Raw genomic sequence first — 17639 nt, forward strand, 5'->3', positions numbered from 1 at the left:
TTTATTTCAGTGAAAGAATCATTAGAAAAGCATCGATAGGGATAATATAGGAGAAGACGAACACCATTACACAATAAATTGAAATGTTTATTTTCAAAAAAAAAAAAAAAAAATGGGAGAAGAAGAACCCGCACCATCAGCAGTGACTGCAATTCCCTCCCAGAAAAGTCATCTTATCCTCCAGCATTGCATTTTTCCATGTTGCAAAAAATTTGCAAATAAATATTCATGTTTTATTTTATAAAAGTAACGAAATTCATTAATATGCCATCTTTCACAAAAGAATATGCTTCATGTAGCATTAGCCTACTTCCAAAGAAGCAAAACTGTGAATCCGAGTATACATTTTATTTGACATGTGTAATATGGGTGATACATTCAAATATGGATATAGGAGAGATATAGTAAGGCGGATAGCAAATATAAATATTTAATGATTTTGAATCTATGGACTTTCAAAAATGGATTTGAAAAGAAATTCTTATTTTTTTTAAAAAAAACAAGACATTTATAAAACGAGTTTCTGATTTGGTTGTAGCTATGATGGCCTATAGATGTTGGTTTTGCTTATTATTATTATTATTATTTTTTGAATGGTAAATGTTGGTTCTGCTTATGGTTTTCAGGAAGAGTTTTTGTCAGTATTTGAAGATTAATTTAAGTTTTTCGTGAAAGAGAGTTATCTGCAGAACTTTGTTGATTTTGGGTTTTGTGAATTGTGATGAGAGCTAACATGGGAAACCCTAGCTTTTGATGTTTGAGAGTTGAACATTTGGATTTTGTTTTAAAGTTCAAACTTTAATTATCGAGTCTGGATGTTGAAGATTTGAATATTGTGGTCGACTTCGATTGTTTTGAATTTGAATTTTGATTCAAAGGATTGTTTGAATATTATGGTGTTCATCTTCTTATGATCCTTTAAATTATTGTTTGAAGTTGACCTATATATAGGTTGTGCCCGAATCAGATTTTTGAGTTCTTTATTTCTTTTTCATAAATAAAAAATATATACATATCACACAGAGATTTGTCCCTCTCTTATGGTCACATCCCTTTACGGGCCAATGACTTTGTTGGCTAGATATGGAGTTGATGGAGAAGCTTTGTGTATCGGAATGAGCTACTTGCTGAGTAGAGGTTTTTGGAATTTTCAGGTTCTTTCTTGTTTGTTGTAGGGTCTATTGCAGCAGTTCTTGGTATTTCTGTTTTCTATTTTTTGCAATGAAAGGTTCCTGTTATCTTTCAAGAAAAAGAAAAGAAAAGAATTTACATTTTATTACCTTTTTTCTGCTTATATGAAACTTTCTGTGTATTTTTCATGGTTGTCAAAATGCTTAAAAAGAAAATATCTCAACTCGATTGAGTCACCTGAGTCAACTCACCCAAGTCAAACTTAGGCCATGACCGAACTGAATCCAAGTCCCTAGTTTTCCAACCGTGGTCTGGATTTTGTGGATGCCAGATTAGTATTTGTCATCTCAAGAGGCGGCCGATAGCCTAGCAAAGGCAGGAGTCCGAAGGGAAGAAATATTGGTCGTATCTTTTTTGTAAATCGTACTGGGACTAAGGTCTAGGATCCTATTTCTAATTTCCGCAGGCCGGGGGGGGGGGGGGGGGGGGCACCTTGTCCCAACCATATTATAATAAATTGTCAATTTAAAAAAATATATATTTGTCATCTCATTCAAGAGTCAGCAACTGAACATGTGACACTTTTTAGAGAGTTTGGAGGATATATTAACAAATTTTAGAGTTAAAATTCTTGCTTGTCCATCAAGACGTAAACTCCAAGGGCGGTCCAAGGGTGGACAATTTGATAGAGTTAGAAGAAGCAAGAAAGTACCAGGGAGCACAGTTGCAGAGAGGGTGCCATGTCAAGGAAGCACCAGGGAGCAAAGTTGCAGACAGGGTGCCATGTCTAAGTGATAAAAGCATTGATGAGGGTGGATACTTAAGGTCCATTTTCGAGACATGGTGCCATGTCTCGGGCACTGATGAAGGTGGATAGGGAAGGATCATTTGGGACAATGAATGGTTGTGGAAGAGCTGGTCATGTCTCTAATGAGTTTCTTGTCTAAAGACTAAAGTAAAGTGGGTGAAGAAAGATCATGAAACATCTGGCAGATTGTGACTAGTAAAATGATAGATCAAGTATAGTAATTTAATTTATTTATTTTTAGGCGAAGTGGCTTATGATTTATAAGCTTCTTGTTCCTTTTTTTTGAGTTAGGTAAGATCTCAACATTGCGACATGGAGCACCTTCCAATTGAGCTCAGGTATCAACTAAAATGCTTGTACATCTGCCCTTTGAAACGCAAGGGTGCAAAGCTATGGCCAGTATTTTTACATGTGGGTTATGGGTTTCTCACCATAACAAACTCCTACAATTGGATCCCATATTTTCTGGCCAGTTATTAATTTTAATTGGTTTATCTCTTAACATAATAAGTAGGTAGAGTTGAAGCAAAATGTAGAAAACTGGTACTGCGAAAATATCTTGGTCTGAAACTTCAGGAAATCATTGACAACTTAGTTATGGGAAACCTAATGAAGAATTGAAAGTAGGATACTTAGATTTTCGAGTACAAGCTGCATAAATAGTTGGAATTCTCGGAATTCATTATTGATGAGAACTTCATTCCAGGCGGAAATCTTATCATTTCTTGTTGGACTTGTACCTATCTCAGTTAGTTTCTTTCATTTGTGGTTGAACAAATGCAAGATGAAAACATAGAAAGGACAACAAGGGAGCATCCGATAATGGGCAGTCCTAATAAATGGATGGATGGATGCAAGCATCAAAGTCGGAGATTCAAATCGAGCTCGAGCTCAGATGGTTTCCTGGGCGGCAGCAAATCCCTGTGAAAGCTTCCTTGCCACATCAAATCCATTGCTTCTTCGAGTGTGAAAGGTGTCCAACTCATCGCAAAGTCCGTGGCACCATCATCAAATCTCGCCACCATTGGAGTCCCATCTCTGTGTGGCTTGTGTACTAGCGAGTGTGGTCGAATGCCCAGCGAGCGGACAAGGGGTGTATTGAGTGGCATGCCTAGCATCATCATCCTCTGAGACTTAGACCTTCTAGCCATTCCTCTCTCACGCTTGTGGGCGTTTTGGTGTCCACCTAATGCTTGTGAACTAAAGAACTTTCTCATGCAGAAATTGCATGAGAAAACCTTGTTGGACGTGGGTTTCGATTGGGAATCAGAACTCCCATCTTGTAATGGGTCAGTTCCACCAAGGCTCAAATTCAACCACCCTAACAAAGTACTATCACCACCTTCGTCAGCTTTGTTGATGATATTGGAACTAGCTTTCTGATTGTTTGCCAATTTCTCTCTCAGTTCTGCCTCTTGGGAGATCGTCATCGCAAATCAGAGAAGGGTGGGTGGATATGGAAATGATAAGAGGCTTTGTGGGATGGTGGTGATTGCCCTTAAAAAAGGAGGAGAGAGCAAGGAAAGGAATAAAATGGAATGGGAGGGGAAGTGGTATCAGAAGGGAAAGGAAGTGGCAGTGGATATCTTTTTATTTCTATCTTCTTCTATCAATATTAAGTGGCCCACGAAGTGATGCTTGGTATTCTAGGGGCAATGTTTTGTCATGTTTACTGTGGCTCTTGTCAGGCCTGGGATTCCTTACTTCACATCTTTTCTTCATTTAATTCACACCAACTTTTCATGGTTCTCATAGGTGTAAAATATAATACCAGGTTGACAATCCAACACCAATTTCTTTTCCAGTCAAATCAATAACTTATAGCTTTGAATCAGTTGCCATGGATGTTAGTCCTTCCCAAATAAAAAAGAGGTCTGCTGCTAACCAAGTACTGTAATCTATCATTCTAAAAATCTAAACTAATCATTGGGTAAAAAATATCTTTTTGGGTAAACAAGGTGTACATAAACAAGAGTTTATGAGTTGGGGAATCTGCAATCCCCTGTGCAGTAGTAGTTTGAACTCTACTTGAAAATTATCTTTTATCATAAAGGTATAAAAACTAGTAGGTATGAAATATAATAAAGATGGAAACTTCAATGAAAATAAAGGTGAAGAAGAAAAGACATATGTTCATATGTATATAAAAATGGTTTTATCTGCAATAAGTGAGTGAATGATAAGCTTCTCAGCAGGCAGGTATTGAATTGAGTGGAGATGATATTATTTTATCATGTTATATTTATGAGGCCCACATAACTGCCAATAATGGTAATAAAAAAAGGGTTTCTAGAAGTGGGTGGTATTTATTTTTTATTTGATTTTCAAATATCTTTTTTGGGTGCCTTCATGTGGGCATTTGGCCCTTCTTCAAGAAGTGGGCAATGTATATGCACAGGAGGAGAAGTTCATTGAGAACCACTTGTTCTTATTCTTAGAATATTGTTGTTATAAAACTAAGGAGAAGACAAGGGGGAGCCCAATTACCCAAAAAGGGTATGTATTTGTTTCTCTCTACTGAATAATTCAAGCTTTATGGCCAAGTTTCCTAAGAGATAAAATTCTTGTGGTGTGTATTTGATAGGTCAAAAGCATGAGCATGAAACTTGTCTCACACCCATAACTGCTACAGGCAATGTCTCCATATTGGGGCCAGGATTATTTTGTTATTATTTTTTTTGCCATTAAGTATTTGTGACTGTATTGGTGGGCTCCACATATGGTGCAGAAATAATAATTTCAGGCATTGATATTTACAGCCAAAACCATTGTTGATATTCATTTGCAAATTGGAGAGCAAAATATGCTTGAATAGCAATAAAACTAATTATGATGCTATCAAGTGGAACCCAAATGGAAGCCTTACCCTTTTCAAGATGGAGAATGGGTTAGCTTTTGAAGAAGTTCCTTACATCAAAGAACAATGGAATGTGAAAGAAAAGACCCAAGAATCTCCAAAGTAGGAAGCTTTGTTTGGTTGCTTTTGATGTGTTGTTGGGAGGTTTTTGTGTGGGTCGTTGTTATAAGAGAATATGGAAGAACTTTGCACGTCATTGTCATGCTTACGTTTGTGGATTCGGTTCCCACTGGATGTTGATGGAGATATAACACAGTTGGAGACTGAGTCATCTAAACATAGTCATGTTAACTACATGCGAGAGTCAAAAGCTCACATGGGTGAAATTGAGAAGTTTAGATGAGTTGACTCGGCAGAAAACCTGGTCGAGTTCTAGTATAACTTTGCCCCAAACAACGCTGAGTCAAGTTTTAATGGACCTGACCAGATTTTGGCAATATTTTAGCTTTGGTGAAACACTAAATCAGTCTTGATCAAGGGTCTGGTATCATCAGATCAAGGTGTTCTAAATGGCATCTAGCCAGCCTTCTGGTTGCCGTTTGGATCAATATATCTGAATCACATAACTGAGACAACATGTACTTAAAATTCCATGTAATAGCTAGTAATGAGTAAGGGTAGATAAGATACATTACACCTACGGATTCTAAATAAATGCTTGTACGATTGTGTGTCCATCGTAAAGGGGACAATCAAGTAGTAATAATTAGGGTTGCAAGTTGGGTTGGGTTTTATCTGACCCGCATCCACCCGACCCGACCCGACCCGGAAAGAACCTAGGTCGGGTTTAAAGAAAAACAAAACCCGAAACCCAACCCGACTATTATAGGTGTACTGTAACTTTCTTAAATCTCTTGAATAACATACCAAATTATTTTATAATATATTAATATAATTGTTTTCAGTGGGCTTGCCACGTTTGTGATGTGAAAAAAAGGTTTCCTTTTAAAATTTATATGCACTTGATGATATAAATTTAGGCCACGTTTAGATACCAGCAAGATTTAGATTTGGATTTAGTTGATATTTTGAACCAGATCAGATCCTTAGATTTCAAAATCAGCTACAGCAGTGTAAAAAATTCCAATTTTCAAATCTTTTCTGCAAGACATTATTTGGAAATCAACATTTGTGGCAACTTCCGTTACCATCTTACTCCTCGATGTTGCTCCGGCAGCAGCGAGACATCCCTCTCTCTCTTAAAACATGATCATGAAGATGATTGATGTGTTTTGTATCCAAAACTCAAATCCGAATCAAAATACAAATGCATGAGGTATCCAGACGGGCCCTTAGAGAATTTTAGCATGAGAATTTGTCATTTTCTACAATATTTGAAATTGGTGTGTCCCCAATTTCATAAAAAAGAAGAAAAGAAAAAAACACTCCTTACTTTTGATCATACCACTCCCCAATTCATTAAACACCTTTTTTTTCTCACTGGCTGCTGATAATTTTTAGGAACGGGTGGACAATAAATGCAGAATTTTCTCAAGGGAAATGATTTCAACACAACCAAGTTTTGATATATGCGCTAGCCTATCTTGTCTTCTAGTATTAAAGAGCTGTTAAAATGTCAATGTGGTTCCCAAAAAACCTCTCACAACCATGTGTTGATACCATTTCCCTTTTCCTACTTCCAATCGACTAGGTGTGTATTGTGTCCTTGCTATTTTTTTTCCATCCTTCTTCATCTTTAAGTCATATAACCACCCAAAAGGGGGGCACATTTATCACAAATTGGAACTGCATTTGATAGCTAGTTAGAGAAGTTTTAAATAAAGAGAAGGGTGTCATTATTAAAACGAGCAGCTCATATAATTTTCCAAATAAAAAAAAAAGAATTAAATTTCACAAAAAAAGAAAATAAAAGTTCTTCCTAGTTAGTGATAGTTGTGAAGAGGAATGTCATGCATAAATGTAATATCATTAATGTATCAATAAATAAGAAAAAGAAGATGAGCAAACAGAAGTGAAACAGGTCACAGTGAATATGAGGAGAATAATTATTAAAAGGCACTATGAACTCAAATTTTAACAGATACCAAACAATTTTATCCCAAATTGGGAAGTTCCAAAATTCTCCCAGAGCAAAAACAAATTTCTTGTTCTTCGTCCTACCGCAGATAAATAAAAAGCAGAAAATGTTTCTACTGGATACCTACTACCACCCATTGAGCTGCGTATTCGCTGCACCTATTGGAATGCTGTTCAAGTACCTGCACCATGGAAGGGGATTATCCAAATCAATAATAAACAATCTGCGCACCATGTAGCCTAATTACTTCAAGACAAGAGTTGATAACATAATTGCATGAGACAAACAGAAGGTGCCCCAAAACAGGTGCTTTATTGCTATTGTTAAAATAAGTTTTCTTGTAGAGATTTGTATATTAGATCTTGTCAGTATCTGTTCAGAAAAAAGAAAGAAAAAGTCCTGTTAGTTGGAATTGCCTGTGGTTCGGTGGAATGATAAAACTTGTTGAACTCTAGTAACATTTTTAAGTGGATAAACCGATAAAGTACCATGCAAGGAAGGGGAGGCTTTCAAAGACGAAACCAAACAAGACTGGAAGGAACAATGGAATTAGCACCCGTGCAACACGGGAACTTCCCAATAGGTCACCCCATCCTAATACTACTCTCGTCCAAGCATGCTTGACTTCGGAGTTGTGAAGGGATCCGGCCTCACGGAGGCACAAAGAGCTTTGTTCAATACTTTCAAGTTTCAACTTAGAATTCTTCTCTACTCGGACATTGATGTGTAGCATAGTCTAAAAACAAATTACCATGGAAGGAGAAGGTGAAAAAAAATCTAGCAGAAAGCAGAAAAGTAACACCATGCTGACATCACCAAGAGGTGGATGATATCATCCAGTGGGCGCTAGTGTCTCTAATACTGTAGATTATGTACAACAACATAGAATTTTATGTCATGGGTAGAATACTATCAACATGAGTTTTCTTCAAGCAACAACGATGGATAAGTTTACTGAAATTAATGTCGCACTTCATGTCCGTTCCATGGTATCAACCATTTCATGACTGAATCCACTTCTCTTCATAGACCTTGACGCCTTTGGAAGAAGTGGCATAGCCCAAAAAAGATTTAGGCTATTCGTCATTAAACTAAACATTTTTCAAATTAAAGAACAATGTTGCTTTTAGATAACTTCACGAAGGTGTTATAGATGATTTGATGCACAAGTTTGTACATAAGAATGTGGCCAAAGTAAACATAAACAAATTTACCAATAAATGGATGCACCAAGTGGTTCATGAGGCACATAAAAGTTCCAGGGTGTCTTGGAGATTCCAAAAGCAACACCAGCCACTCATAGAATACCTCCGTCTTGAAGGTTATCTAAAACGTGTCTACAAGCCTTATGCAAATTTGGTGGTAGCCACTTCGTATGACTAACTTCAAAAACACCTCGGCATTAGTCTTGCTATTCAGGAGGGGATTAGATGGCGACAACACACACCAAATGGCTCAAGAGGGTAAAAATGCAATGTATTTTCACAGCATCACCGATGTCGAATGAATGCTCATAAATCCATAGTTTTTTTGTTAATGGAGTTGGGACAGAGGATCCTAAGGCCATTTTGGATGAAATGTGGATTTCTATGCCAAACCTTACAAGAGGGAGGGTTTTAAGCCTACCTTTGATGGGCTAGAGTTCAGCTTGCTTAGCTATGATGCCAATAGCAGCATCTGTGACCCCGTCACGAAAGAAGAAATTAGAGGTGTCGTGTCCTCTCTAGGTTGGGATAGTGCCTTAGGCCGTGATGCCTTCTGTATGACTTTCTTCCACTCTAGTTGAGAGTTTGTTAAAGAAGATTTGATTGTGTTCTTCGCTGAGTTTTATGATAACCACTATTTCAGTAAGAGCATTAGTGCCTCCTTCATTGCCCTTACACCAAACAAAGTGGTTGGGGTGGAGACTCATCGTGATTTTCATCCAATCAATTTGGTGGGGAGCACCTACAAAATTGTTGCAAAGGTGTTGAAAACAGGTTGAGGAAGGTGATGAAAAGACATTATCTCCAAGCCCCAAAGTACATTATTGCAAGTACAAAAATCCTAGAAGGCGCTCTCATTGCACTATTCTATGAAAATTGAAATGGAGAAAGATTATGATCATGTTGAGTGGGATTTTCTAGACCACATGCTATCCGGGATGGGTTTTGGGTCACATGGTGGAGATTGATGGGTTCTAGTGTTTTTTGTTTGCCTAGTCCTCCACATTGATAAATGAAACCCCAAGGGTTTCTTCAAGAGCAGCAAAGGATTGAACCAAGGGGATCCAGTTTCTAATTTACTAATTTGAGGTGGTTGCGGAGACATCTAGCTGGATTCTATACATAGCTCATCATCGTGTTCTTCAAGAGGGTGCAAAAGAGGGTGAATCTGACCTGGAAATTTCCCATCAACATGCCGATGATACATTGATCTCCTGTTGTGCCAATTGAAATCAGATTTGAAATCTCAGGCAGAGCTTAAATGCTATGAGGCAGCTTTTGGGCTGGCAGTGGATTAACTTAAATAAATCATCGATTACGGGAGTTCGGATTGAGGAGGATCTTCACCAGTTTTGCTAGCATCTTGGGGTGGACTTTCGTGCAGCTTCCTTGAACCTACCTCAATTTGCCTGTGTGTGGGGTGGCCATCTGCGGCTCTATGGGATCCTGTGCTGGAGAGATTTGAGAGAAAGCTAGCTATGCGGAAAAATAGTCTGCCTTCCTTGGGTGATAGGATCACTTTGACAAAGACAGCCCTTAGTAATCTTATGATTTACTTCTCCCTCTTCAAATGCCTGATTAGTGAGGTAAACAGGCTTAAGAGCATCACCAAAACTTCATTTGGAGCTCGTTTCGTTGGTTTCGGTCGGGAAACCGGAACGAAATCCGGTCGGACTTCGTTTCGGTCTATTTCGGACGTTTCAGTCTCTTCGGTCGTTCTGGTCTGTTTCAGCCGAAATTGTTTGAAAAGGCGGAAAAAATAAAAAAAAAATTAGGGGAATGCCATTATAGTCGTTGAGACTGGTTTTGGACCATTCTACCCTCATTTTATGACTGTTTATGACCGTTTTATAGGCGTTGGAAGGGTATTTTCCGTCTTTTCGCATCCTCAAACATTCACACCACTATATATACCCCATTAACCATTGTTTTTCCACACTCCTCTTTCACCATTCTCTCACAAACTTCATTTACACACTTTCCCACCAATTAAGATCTACTCTAATTTTCTTTTAAGCTCTCCAAGCTTCTCTAATTTTCTAACAATTTCTGATTTTTTTTGCATTTTTTCATATTTTTAACTATTTTTAAAAAAATTCCCTTTGGAAAGCAGAATGAAAAGGCCGAAACCCCGAAGCATTCCGTTCTGGTGGCCAAAACGAAATGGCAAACGAAACGGATTTTACAACTTAGCTTTGGAGTGTTCCAGAGGCATCCACAAAACTTCCTTTGGGGTGATTGAGAGGAGCAAAGAGAGTACTAACTAGTGGATTGGAGGTTTTTTCCAGCCTACCTATCTTTAGAGTAGTAATTGAGCAATGTGTGAGCGTGACCAATTCTTTTGAATGGGAGGGGGGCAAGATCTATTGGAAGTTCCAGTTCAAAAGGCACTTTTTTGAGCATGAGATTATCAATTTAGAAGAGTTGACCAACCAATTGGAGACAATAAAAATTAACACCCAGATGTGTGCAATTGACATATCTAAACTCAGGGCCCACTTCGTGTTTCCTCTGTTATGACATTTTTTGGCTATCTTGTTGGTAGTTGTGGCAGTTGGGCTATGGTTGACTCCATCTTGTCTCTCCACGTTCCACCCAGAGCATCAATCTTCAATTGGACTGCTTGAATTGACAAGATTCTGGCAATTGATAGTCCCATCAATAGGGAGCAATTCATTATCAACAGGAGTTCGATGTGCTTGGCAGATGAGAAATTTACTCATCTTCTACTTCTTCACTGTAGGACCACTTCGCAAATCTGGGACTTCATTCTTCAGTTATTCTTATTCAAGATTTCTTGGGTGACGAATTGTTTGGCTTATGGACTGCTTGAATTGACATGATTCTCACTGTAGGACCACCCAGAGCATCAATCTTCAATTGGACTGCTTGAATTGACAAGATTCTCACAATTGATAGTCCCATCAATAGGGAGCAATTCATTATCAACAGGAGTTCGATGTGTTTGGCAGATGAGAAATTTACTCATCTTCTACTTCTTCACTATAGGACCACTTCGCAAATCTGGGACTTCATTCTTCAGTTATTCTTATTCAAGATTTCTTGGGTGACAAATTGTTTGGCTTATGGAGTAATTCACTGTGGCCTACTTGGGGGGGACTGTGCTTTCACAACTGTCCTTTGGTTGTTTGAAAAAAGTATTATAGGCCCATTTGGAGAGGAAAAATCTGATCCACTAACAATATCAGGACAATGATATTTTGCTGCACCATCCAGGGGGGTGTTGATTGCCTCAACCTTTTAAGGCATCTTCATTGCTGATATTCGTCATCATTGAGATTTTTGTCATCATTTATAGTGTATAGGGTGAATTTTGATGGCTCTTGCCAGGGCAATCTCGAACTTGTCATCATTGGCAGCATCATTAGAGATCAGTTTGGCCAAGTTACCTTGGTTTTCGCCCAAGTTGCCTTGGTTTTCTCCAGTCCTGGAGACGTGGTTGGTTCTTTTGAGGCAAAGGTGTTGGCATTAAGATGCGAGATTCATCTCCTTTGGGAGAATATCACTGAGCCACCATTGTGGAGGGTGAATCTTATTATCATTCAGCAGATGCAAATGAAGGTATCAGTCCGACGCTTTACTGAGATCAAACCTTTCGGCCTTGAGAAGAAGGAGCCTTTCATGGCTTGAGATGCCTCATCACATAGCCTTTGGGAAGGCTCGGGAGTCAAGGCACAGATCGGTCCGAAGCCCCCAATCGCCAGGGGCTCAGACAAGCACGCTCCGGAAACTCCATTAACTCAGAACTCATAGCTCCATTCATATCGAAGTGGACTGCCGCTTCACTGGTGAGAAGCACTGGGATAAAAAGCCTTCGGGGTTAGAGGACGGCTGCTATAATGTCTGCTATTAACTCAGAAGATCAAATATGATGTAAGTGATCAATGGACCTGGCACCTTAAGTGAGACCAGACGAAGGAGATATGAATTCACGGATGCTTTGAGGAGAGTTTTTGAATGGACAGAGGGGAGGTGTGACATTCTAACCAAGGTTTCAGTTTCGGAATGTGTTTCGACCATGATGGAAATGGAAACATTCCAGTTTCAGATGTAAAGTTTGGTGGAAATCTTGTAAAATTAAGGAAACTCCAAACATATGCAAATGATGAACATTTAAGATGAAACTTCAGGAAGTGATAGAATAAACACAAATACACACAATTTCCATCTTAAGTATTGTTTGGAAGTAATTTCAGTACTGTTTGGCTTTTGAGGGAAGGCGGGATGTCCCTTCTTGTATTTCTTTTCTCATCAATAAAATCTAAGGTGCCGGCCCGGGTCCTTAAATAAATTCCAGGTTAATAACACACAAATACGCACTAAAAAACCATCACATAAGTAGAAACAATTCACCCATACCTTAAATAAATTCCAGGTTAATAACACACAAATACGCACTAAAAAACCATCACATAAGTAGAAACAATTCACCCATAATGGTTTAACAACATTGAACACCTAGTGATATGCAGTGCATGTCTGATACTTCACAGATCATCAACATGTTGTTGAGACTCTTTATGTTCTTTAACTTTCATCAGATAGTGGGCTTGGTTTGCAAGATCAAACATAGGATTAGTTGAATATCGTGTTGGATGTCCCTCATAGGAGGTAATTCATCCAGCAACTATTCTGAAATGATTTCCATAAAGTCTCTAATCAAGGGTTCTAATTCCTATGTCAAAGTAGTTTTTCCCACTTCTTCCTTATACACAAATGTATACATCACATCAGCTCCTCTAAACCCAAACACCCATTACACTGGGGAACTGAAAACCTGGGATGACAGAATCAACTCTATAGAAATAACAAAGTAGAATCTTTAAAGGTGCAAGAGAAATTAAGGACATGCTTTGAAATTATTCAGATGATGAGAGACATGGGTTCGCTATATTTCTTTCTATGATTCAAGCCCGATGAAGCTATTGATAGGATAAGGCTTACCCATCATACAAACTCGCTAAATTTGTTATGCAAATGCAAAATGGGCTTAAATAGAAAACTAATGGTAAAGGTAGAAGTTTTAGAAGATTCCCTAATGCAAAGAAGTTTGACGCATTTCAGTACCCTAAAATGCAACCTTTCCATGTTTTCATGAACTGTAAACATTATGCAACCTTTCTATGTTTTCATGAACTGTAAACATTCTAATGCAATTTTTATCCGGTTATGATGCACTAGTTAGTGGGGGATTTTCCCACTGAGGTGCACTGGTTACTGAAGTGTATAATGGTAACTACCCTAATCGTTGAACTTCTTGGTAACTACCCTAAACGTTGAACTCATGCATATTCAAATGACATTAATGAGTCATTATTTTAGAGGATCATTTTTGCTTCTTTGCTTTCGTTCATTGCTTAGAAATAAGCAATAAAAAAGAGAACAATTGAAAAGAAAATTTATGTTGTATAATAAATATATAATGAATCAGCGTAAACCATCTAGAAAATCCTTCCAGAAGGAATGAGACCTCCAAAAAAATATCGAAGTGGATGCAGAGCAATAATACAAAGAAACAACTTCCAAGACCTACAAACCATGACCAAGCTCAAAATGAGGCATATATTGTCTCTTTCCTCTCTCAAATGATACCTTCTTCTCACAAAACAGTCCTGCATGGTGTCATTGCATGGAAAGATCTGAAAGTTAGATCAAGAAACCAATACCCAACCTGATGTTCATATATGGGACTTGTAGAAAGTTAGAAACAAAGGAAATAGGGGAGGCTTATATAGATCCATGGCAACTCTCTGGCTCTCCGGGTACACATACAAGAAAAGCGAAAAAAATGTAGCACCAACCAGATGATGCTATTCTGAAAAGATCCCTGTTGGCATGAATCTCCTAACTTAGCACATGAAGTGTCAAACAAGGAAACTCTGGCAAACCAAACATGACAACACATCCATAATTGTATGATATATTATTATGTAGCTACCAATTCATATAAGTATAAAATGACACGAAAATTCACGGAAGAAACGTACAATTGTTGTATATAAGCAAGAAAACGAATAAATTAAGATTTTCATCCAGATGCACGCCAAGCATGACAATTGTTTGCAAAATATTTGCAGGCATGCAAGTGTCAGCCACATAGAGACAACACAAAAAATGCACATGTTTGATGCACAGAAAAAACCAAAGATAACACTTGTACCTAAAGTGCAAGCATATAGATCCTTAATTTAGAAAATATAAGCAGATTTTTCGTTGAGCGAATTGGGAAAAAAGAAGTAGCTAAATCAACTAATGGAACCACTGTACATAGTAGCACATCAAATAAAAAAGCACAGACAGTGAGCAGTACAGAACACAGATGCAATAGTTAATAAAGAAATCAAATTTAAAGTAGAAAAGAAATGGAAGTTACTGAACAGTCCCAATTGTTTGCAACTTCATATGAACATATGACAGAGCAATTGAGAAGAGAGCCAACATAGTTCAACTTCAACAAACATGCTTGAATCTCATCATATAAAATGAAGTACCCAGTGGCAAAAACTCAGTGAATTTCATAAAAACATTTGCTTTATGGCCATGGCGTCAGATCAAAAGCCCACATGGAGCAAGAGAAAGCAGTTAAATCCACACAAAAAAATAAGCATGGAAAGCCAAAAGATTAACAAACACGTGCCACAATACAATTAACGTAATTAAATGGAAAACACCTTTTCTACCCTTTAAAGATTTGCTTCTCATGAGTGTTTTATTTCTACCAACCTATACAGAATCCCTAGCCTATGAACATTTATTGTTTGGAAAGATTAGGAAAAAAAGGGGACCTACACAATGCTTGAAACGGCTGCACCATTCTCCCGCATTGTGATGATTCGTGGCCTCTCTCGCATCACCCATCTTTTCCATTCCTCCCTATAAATCCCAATCCGGATTTCCAATTTCACCAACCAAACTAACAAACTTTAAATTACGGAAAAAAAAATCCCTAGCAAGAATTCTCCTCTCATATCACCATTCAGTCACAGTTATCTTCCGCAAAATCATTACACTACTTTCACAGGGTAAAAAACCTAACTTTGCCCTAAAACAAAAACTCACAAAGAGACAATTAGCGATCTTGACAAGTACGGCGAAAGGTACCCTGAGAGAGCTCACAACAAGCTCGCGAGGTGACAGAGAGATGAGACGTTAGACGGGCAGCAGCAACCACGCTATGCAGCGGCAGGAGCGATTGCGTGCATCCAAGCTCTCCAAAAGACCTGTAAAAGAAGAATAAAAGGGAGAAAGAAGAAGAAAAAAGAACTTTTTTTTCTAACCCTAGAAAAAAACAAAGCAAGATTTCAAAACGAGGATTAAAGAGAAAGGAAGAGGATTGGTCTTCTTTTCTTCTTTGTTTAAGGGTTTAGGGTTTCTTCAGAAAATGGAGAAAGAAGAAGAAAAAAGAACTGTTTTTTTCAAAACCCGAGAAATAAATGCAAGATTTGAAAACGAAGATGATACTTCTGCTTTTCTTCTTTGTTTAAGGGTTTAGGGTTTCTTTTGAAAATGGAGGAGAAAGAAGAAGAAAAAAGAACTGTTTTTCCCAAACCCTAGAAATAAATGCAAGATTCCAAAAAGAAGAGGATAAATGCTTCTGCTTTTCTTCTTCGTTTAAGGGTTAGGGTTTCTTTTGAAAATGGAGGAGAAAGAAGAAGAAAAAAGAACTGTTTTTTTCAAAACCCTAGAAGTAAATGCAAGATTCCAAAACGAAGAGGATAAATACTTCTGCTTTTCTTCTTTGTTTAAGGGATTAGGGTTTCTTTTGAAAATGGAGAAACAAGAAGAAAAAAATTATTGTTCTTCCCAAACCCTAGAAATAAATGCAAGATTCCAAAACGAAGAGTCTTCTTTTCTTCTTTGTTTAAGGGATTAGGGTTTCTTTTGAAAATGAAGAAACAAGAAGAAAAAATTATTGTTCTTCCCAAACCCTAGAAATAAATGCAAGATTTCAAAACGAAGAGGATTGTTCTTCTTTTCTTCTTTGCTTTAAGGGTTTAGGGTTTCTTTTGAAAATGGAGAAAGAAGAAGAAATTAATGTTTTTTCCCAAACCCTAGAAATAAATGCAAGATTCCAAAACGAGGATTAAAGCGAAAGGAAAAGGGTTTTAGGGTTTCATTTTAAAAGAAGAAGAAAAAATAAGAATTGTTTACAAACCCTAGAAAAAAAAACGAAATGTCACAGATGGAGAATTGAAGAGAAATAAAGAGGATTGCTCTACTTTTCATCTTTGTCTAAGGGTTTAGGGTTTCTCTATTTTTGTCTTATGAGTTTCTCTTTTTTTTTTACCTTGGATGGGAGAAGGAGAGGCGTCTCTGTTGAAGGCGAGGAGAAGCGAGAGGCGTAGATCGGAGGCGAGGAATGGACGGTGAGGATCGAAGGGAAGAAGAAGAAGAAGGTCTTCTTGCAGAGGCCATTAGAGATCGAGATAGAGAGCCACCACAACGCCATGCCATTTTTTTTCTAGAGAGAGAGAGAGGGTTTTGTGGAGAGATTATGCCAGGAAGGGTTTAAGAGAATAGATGTAAGGGTTTGGATCTCCAAATGATGATCCTAACCCTTCAATATTGGAGGGTTAGGATTATCTGGTGGAGATGATTTACAGGGTGCAGCCTATTTATGCAAGGGCTCCTGTGACTTTAGCATCCCTCTGAATTATATTGGGAAGTGATAAATCCACCCCTTTTGATTACTTGGGACACCCAGCACTCCTCACTTTATTAAAAAGTATGGTATGGCCCGCACCATAGGATGATCCAAACCGTCCATTAGATGGGTCACAACCTAAATAGGTTGCGCCGCAAAAATCATTTCTATAGTTTGATCCTAACCCTCTATAGATCGAAGAGTTAGGATCAATCTATATAAATGATTTTTGGTGTGCAACCTCTTTAGGCTGTGGCCCATCTAATGGACGGTTTGGATCATCTTATGGTGCGGGCCATACCATACTTTTTAATAGAGTGAGGAGTGCGATCATCAAAAGATGGTAGTGCTGATAACATTTCCCTATATTTAAGTGGTATTCTTTGATGAAATTTTATACCTTGGATGGCCGTGTATATAAATCTAGCAAAACAATATAGTAGGGCCCACATTCTTGGGTGATCTAAACCATTCATTTCTTGGGCTCAATATGGGTTAGGATTAACTCATGGAGAAGATTTTTAGGGCATGCTCTATGGCAGGGCCCGACAAATTAATGGTTTAGATCATCCAATAATGGGCCCCAGTGTAATGTTTTCTGCTACACTTGCATCCAATAATGTGGCACAAATATATTTCATTCACTACTCAAAAGCCATTTAAAAAGACAAGTTGAGTTGGTGCAATTATCAAAACATGGCAGTGCCAATATCATCAGTCTCAAAAAATAAAAAAAAGTTTTAAAAATACTTTAATCTAAAATAAAAACCAATTTAATTCCTTAAAAAATAATTTCCCAATTTTAAAAAGGGAAAATTACATTTACACCCCTCTAGTTTCTGACACATCCGCTTCCACCCGTATAGTTTAAAACGTGACAAATACACCCCTGCAGTTTCAATTTGTTTAAGGTAGGCCCCCTTAGTTGAAGGTTC

General features: G+C 37.9%; 2 protein-coding genes across 5 annotated transcripts; both read right to left on the reverse strand.

The window, feature by feature from the left end:
• Positions 1–2799: 2799 nt before the first annotated feature.
• On the reverse strand, positions 2800–3369 carry LOC143870000 (zinc finger protein 7-like). Its single transcript, XM_077376529.1, has one exon. It carries the CDS (start codon positions 3367–3369, stop codon positions 2800–2802), a length of 570 nt encoding a protein of 189 aa, XP_077232644.1.
• A 3409-nt stretch (positions 3370–6778) lies between these two features.
• LOC143858215 (uncharacterized) lies at positions 6779–16639 on the reverse strand. 4 transcript variants are annotated; one of them, XM_077368871.1, is made up of 4 exons: positions 16348–16639; positions 15120–15280; positions 14850–14933; positions 6779–7015 (listed from the first exon to the last, which is right to left on the reverse strand). In XM_077368871.1, exons 1-2 carry the CDS (start codon positions 16512–16514, stop codon positions 15130–15132), a joined length of 318 nt encoding a protein of 105 aa, XP_077224986.1. In that variant the 5' UTR covers positions 16515–16639; the 3' UTR covers positions 6779–7015; positions 14850–14933; positions 15120–15129. The 4 variants fall into 4 exon arrangements, with proteins under 4 accessions (XP_077224986.1, XP_077225001.1, XP_077224995.1 ...); XM_077368886.1 differs by having other exon boundaries at positions 15162–15280; positions 16348–16636; XM_077368880.1 differs by lacking the exon at positions 14850–14933.
• Positions 16640–17639: the final 1000 nt, after the last annotated feature.

This window comes from Tasmannia lanceolata, unplaced genomic scaffold (genome assembly GCF_043159265.1).
Source record: "Tasmannia lanceolata isolate RefF3 unplaced genomic scaffold, GAP_Taslan_0.1 ptg000003l, whole genome shotgun sequence".
NCBI classification, from domain to species: Eukaryota; Viridiplantae; Streptophyta; class Magnoliopsida; order Canellales; family Winteraceae; genus Tasmannia; species Tasmannia lanceolata.

Excerpts from the sequence above, each read along its gene's own strand:
- LOC143870000 (XM_077376529.1), bottom strand. The coding sequence starts at position 3,369 with ATGACGATCTCCCAAGAGGCAGAACTGAGAGAGAAATTGGCAAACAAT.
- LOC143858215 (XM_077368880.1), bottom strand. The coding sequence starts at position 16,514 with ATGGCATGGCGTTGTGGTGGCTCTCTATCTCGATCTCTAATGGCCTCT. Across the intron at positions 15,281-16,347 it reads CTCTCCTTCTCCCATCCAAG|GTCTTTTGGAGAGCTTGGAT; the intron begins GTAAAAAAAAAA and ends CTTCTTTTACAG.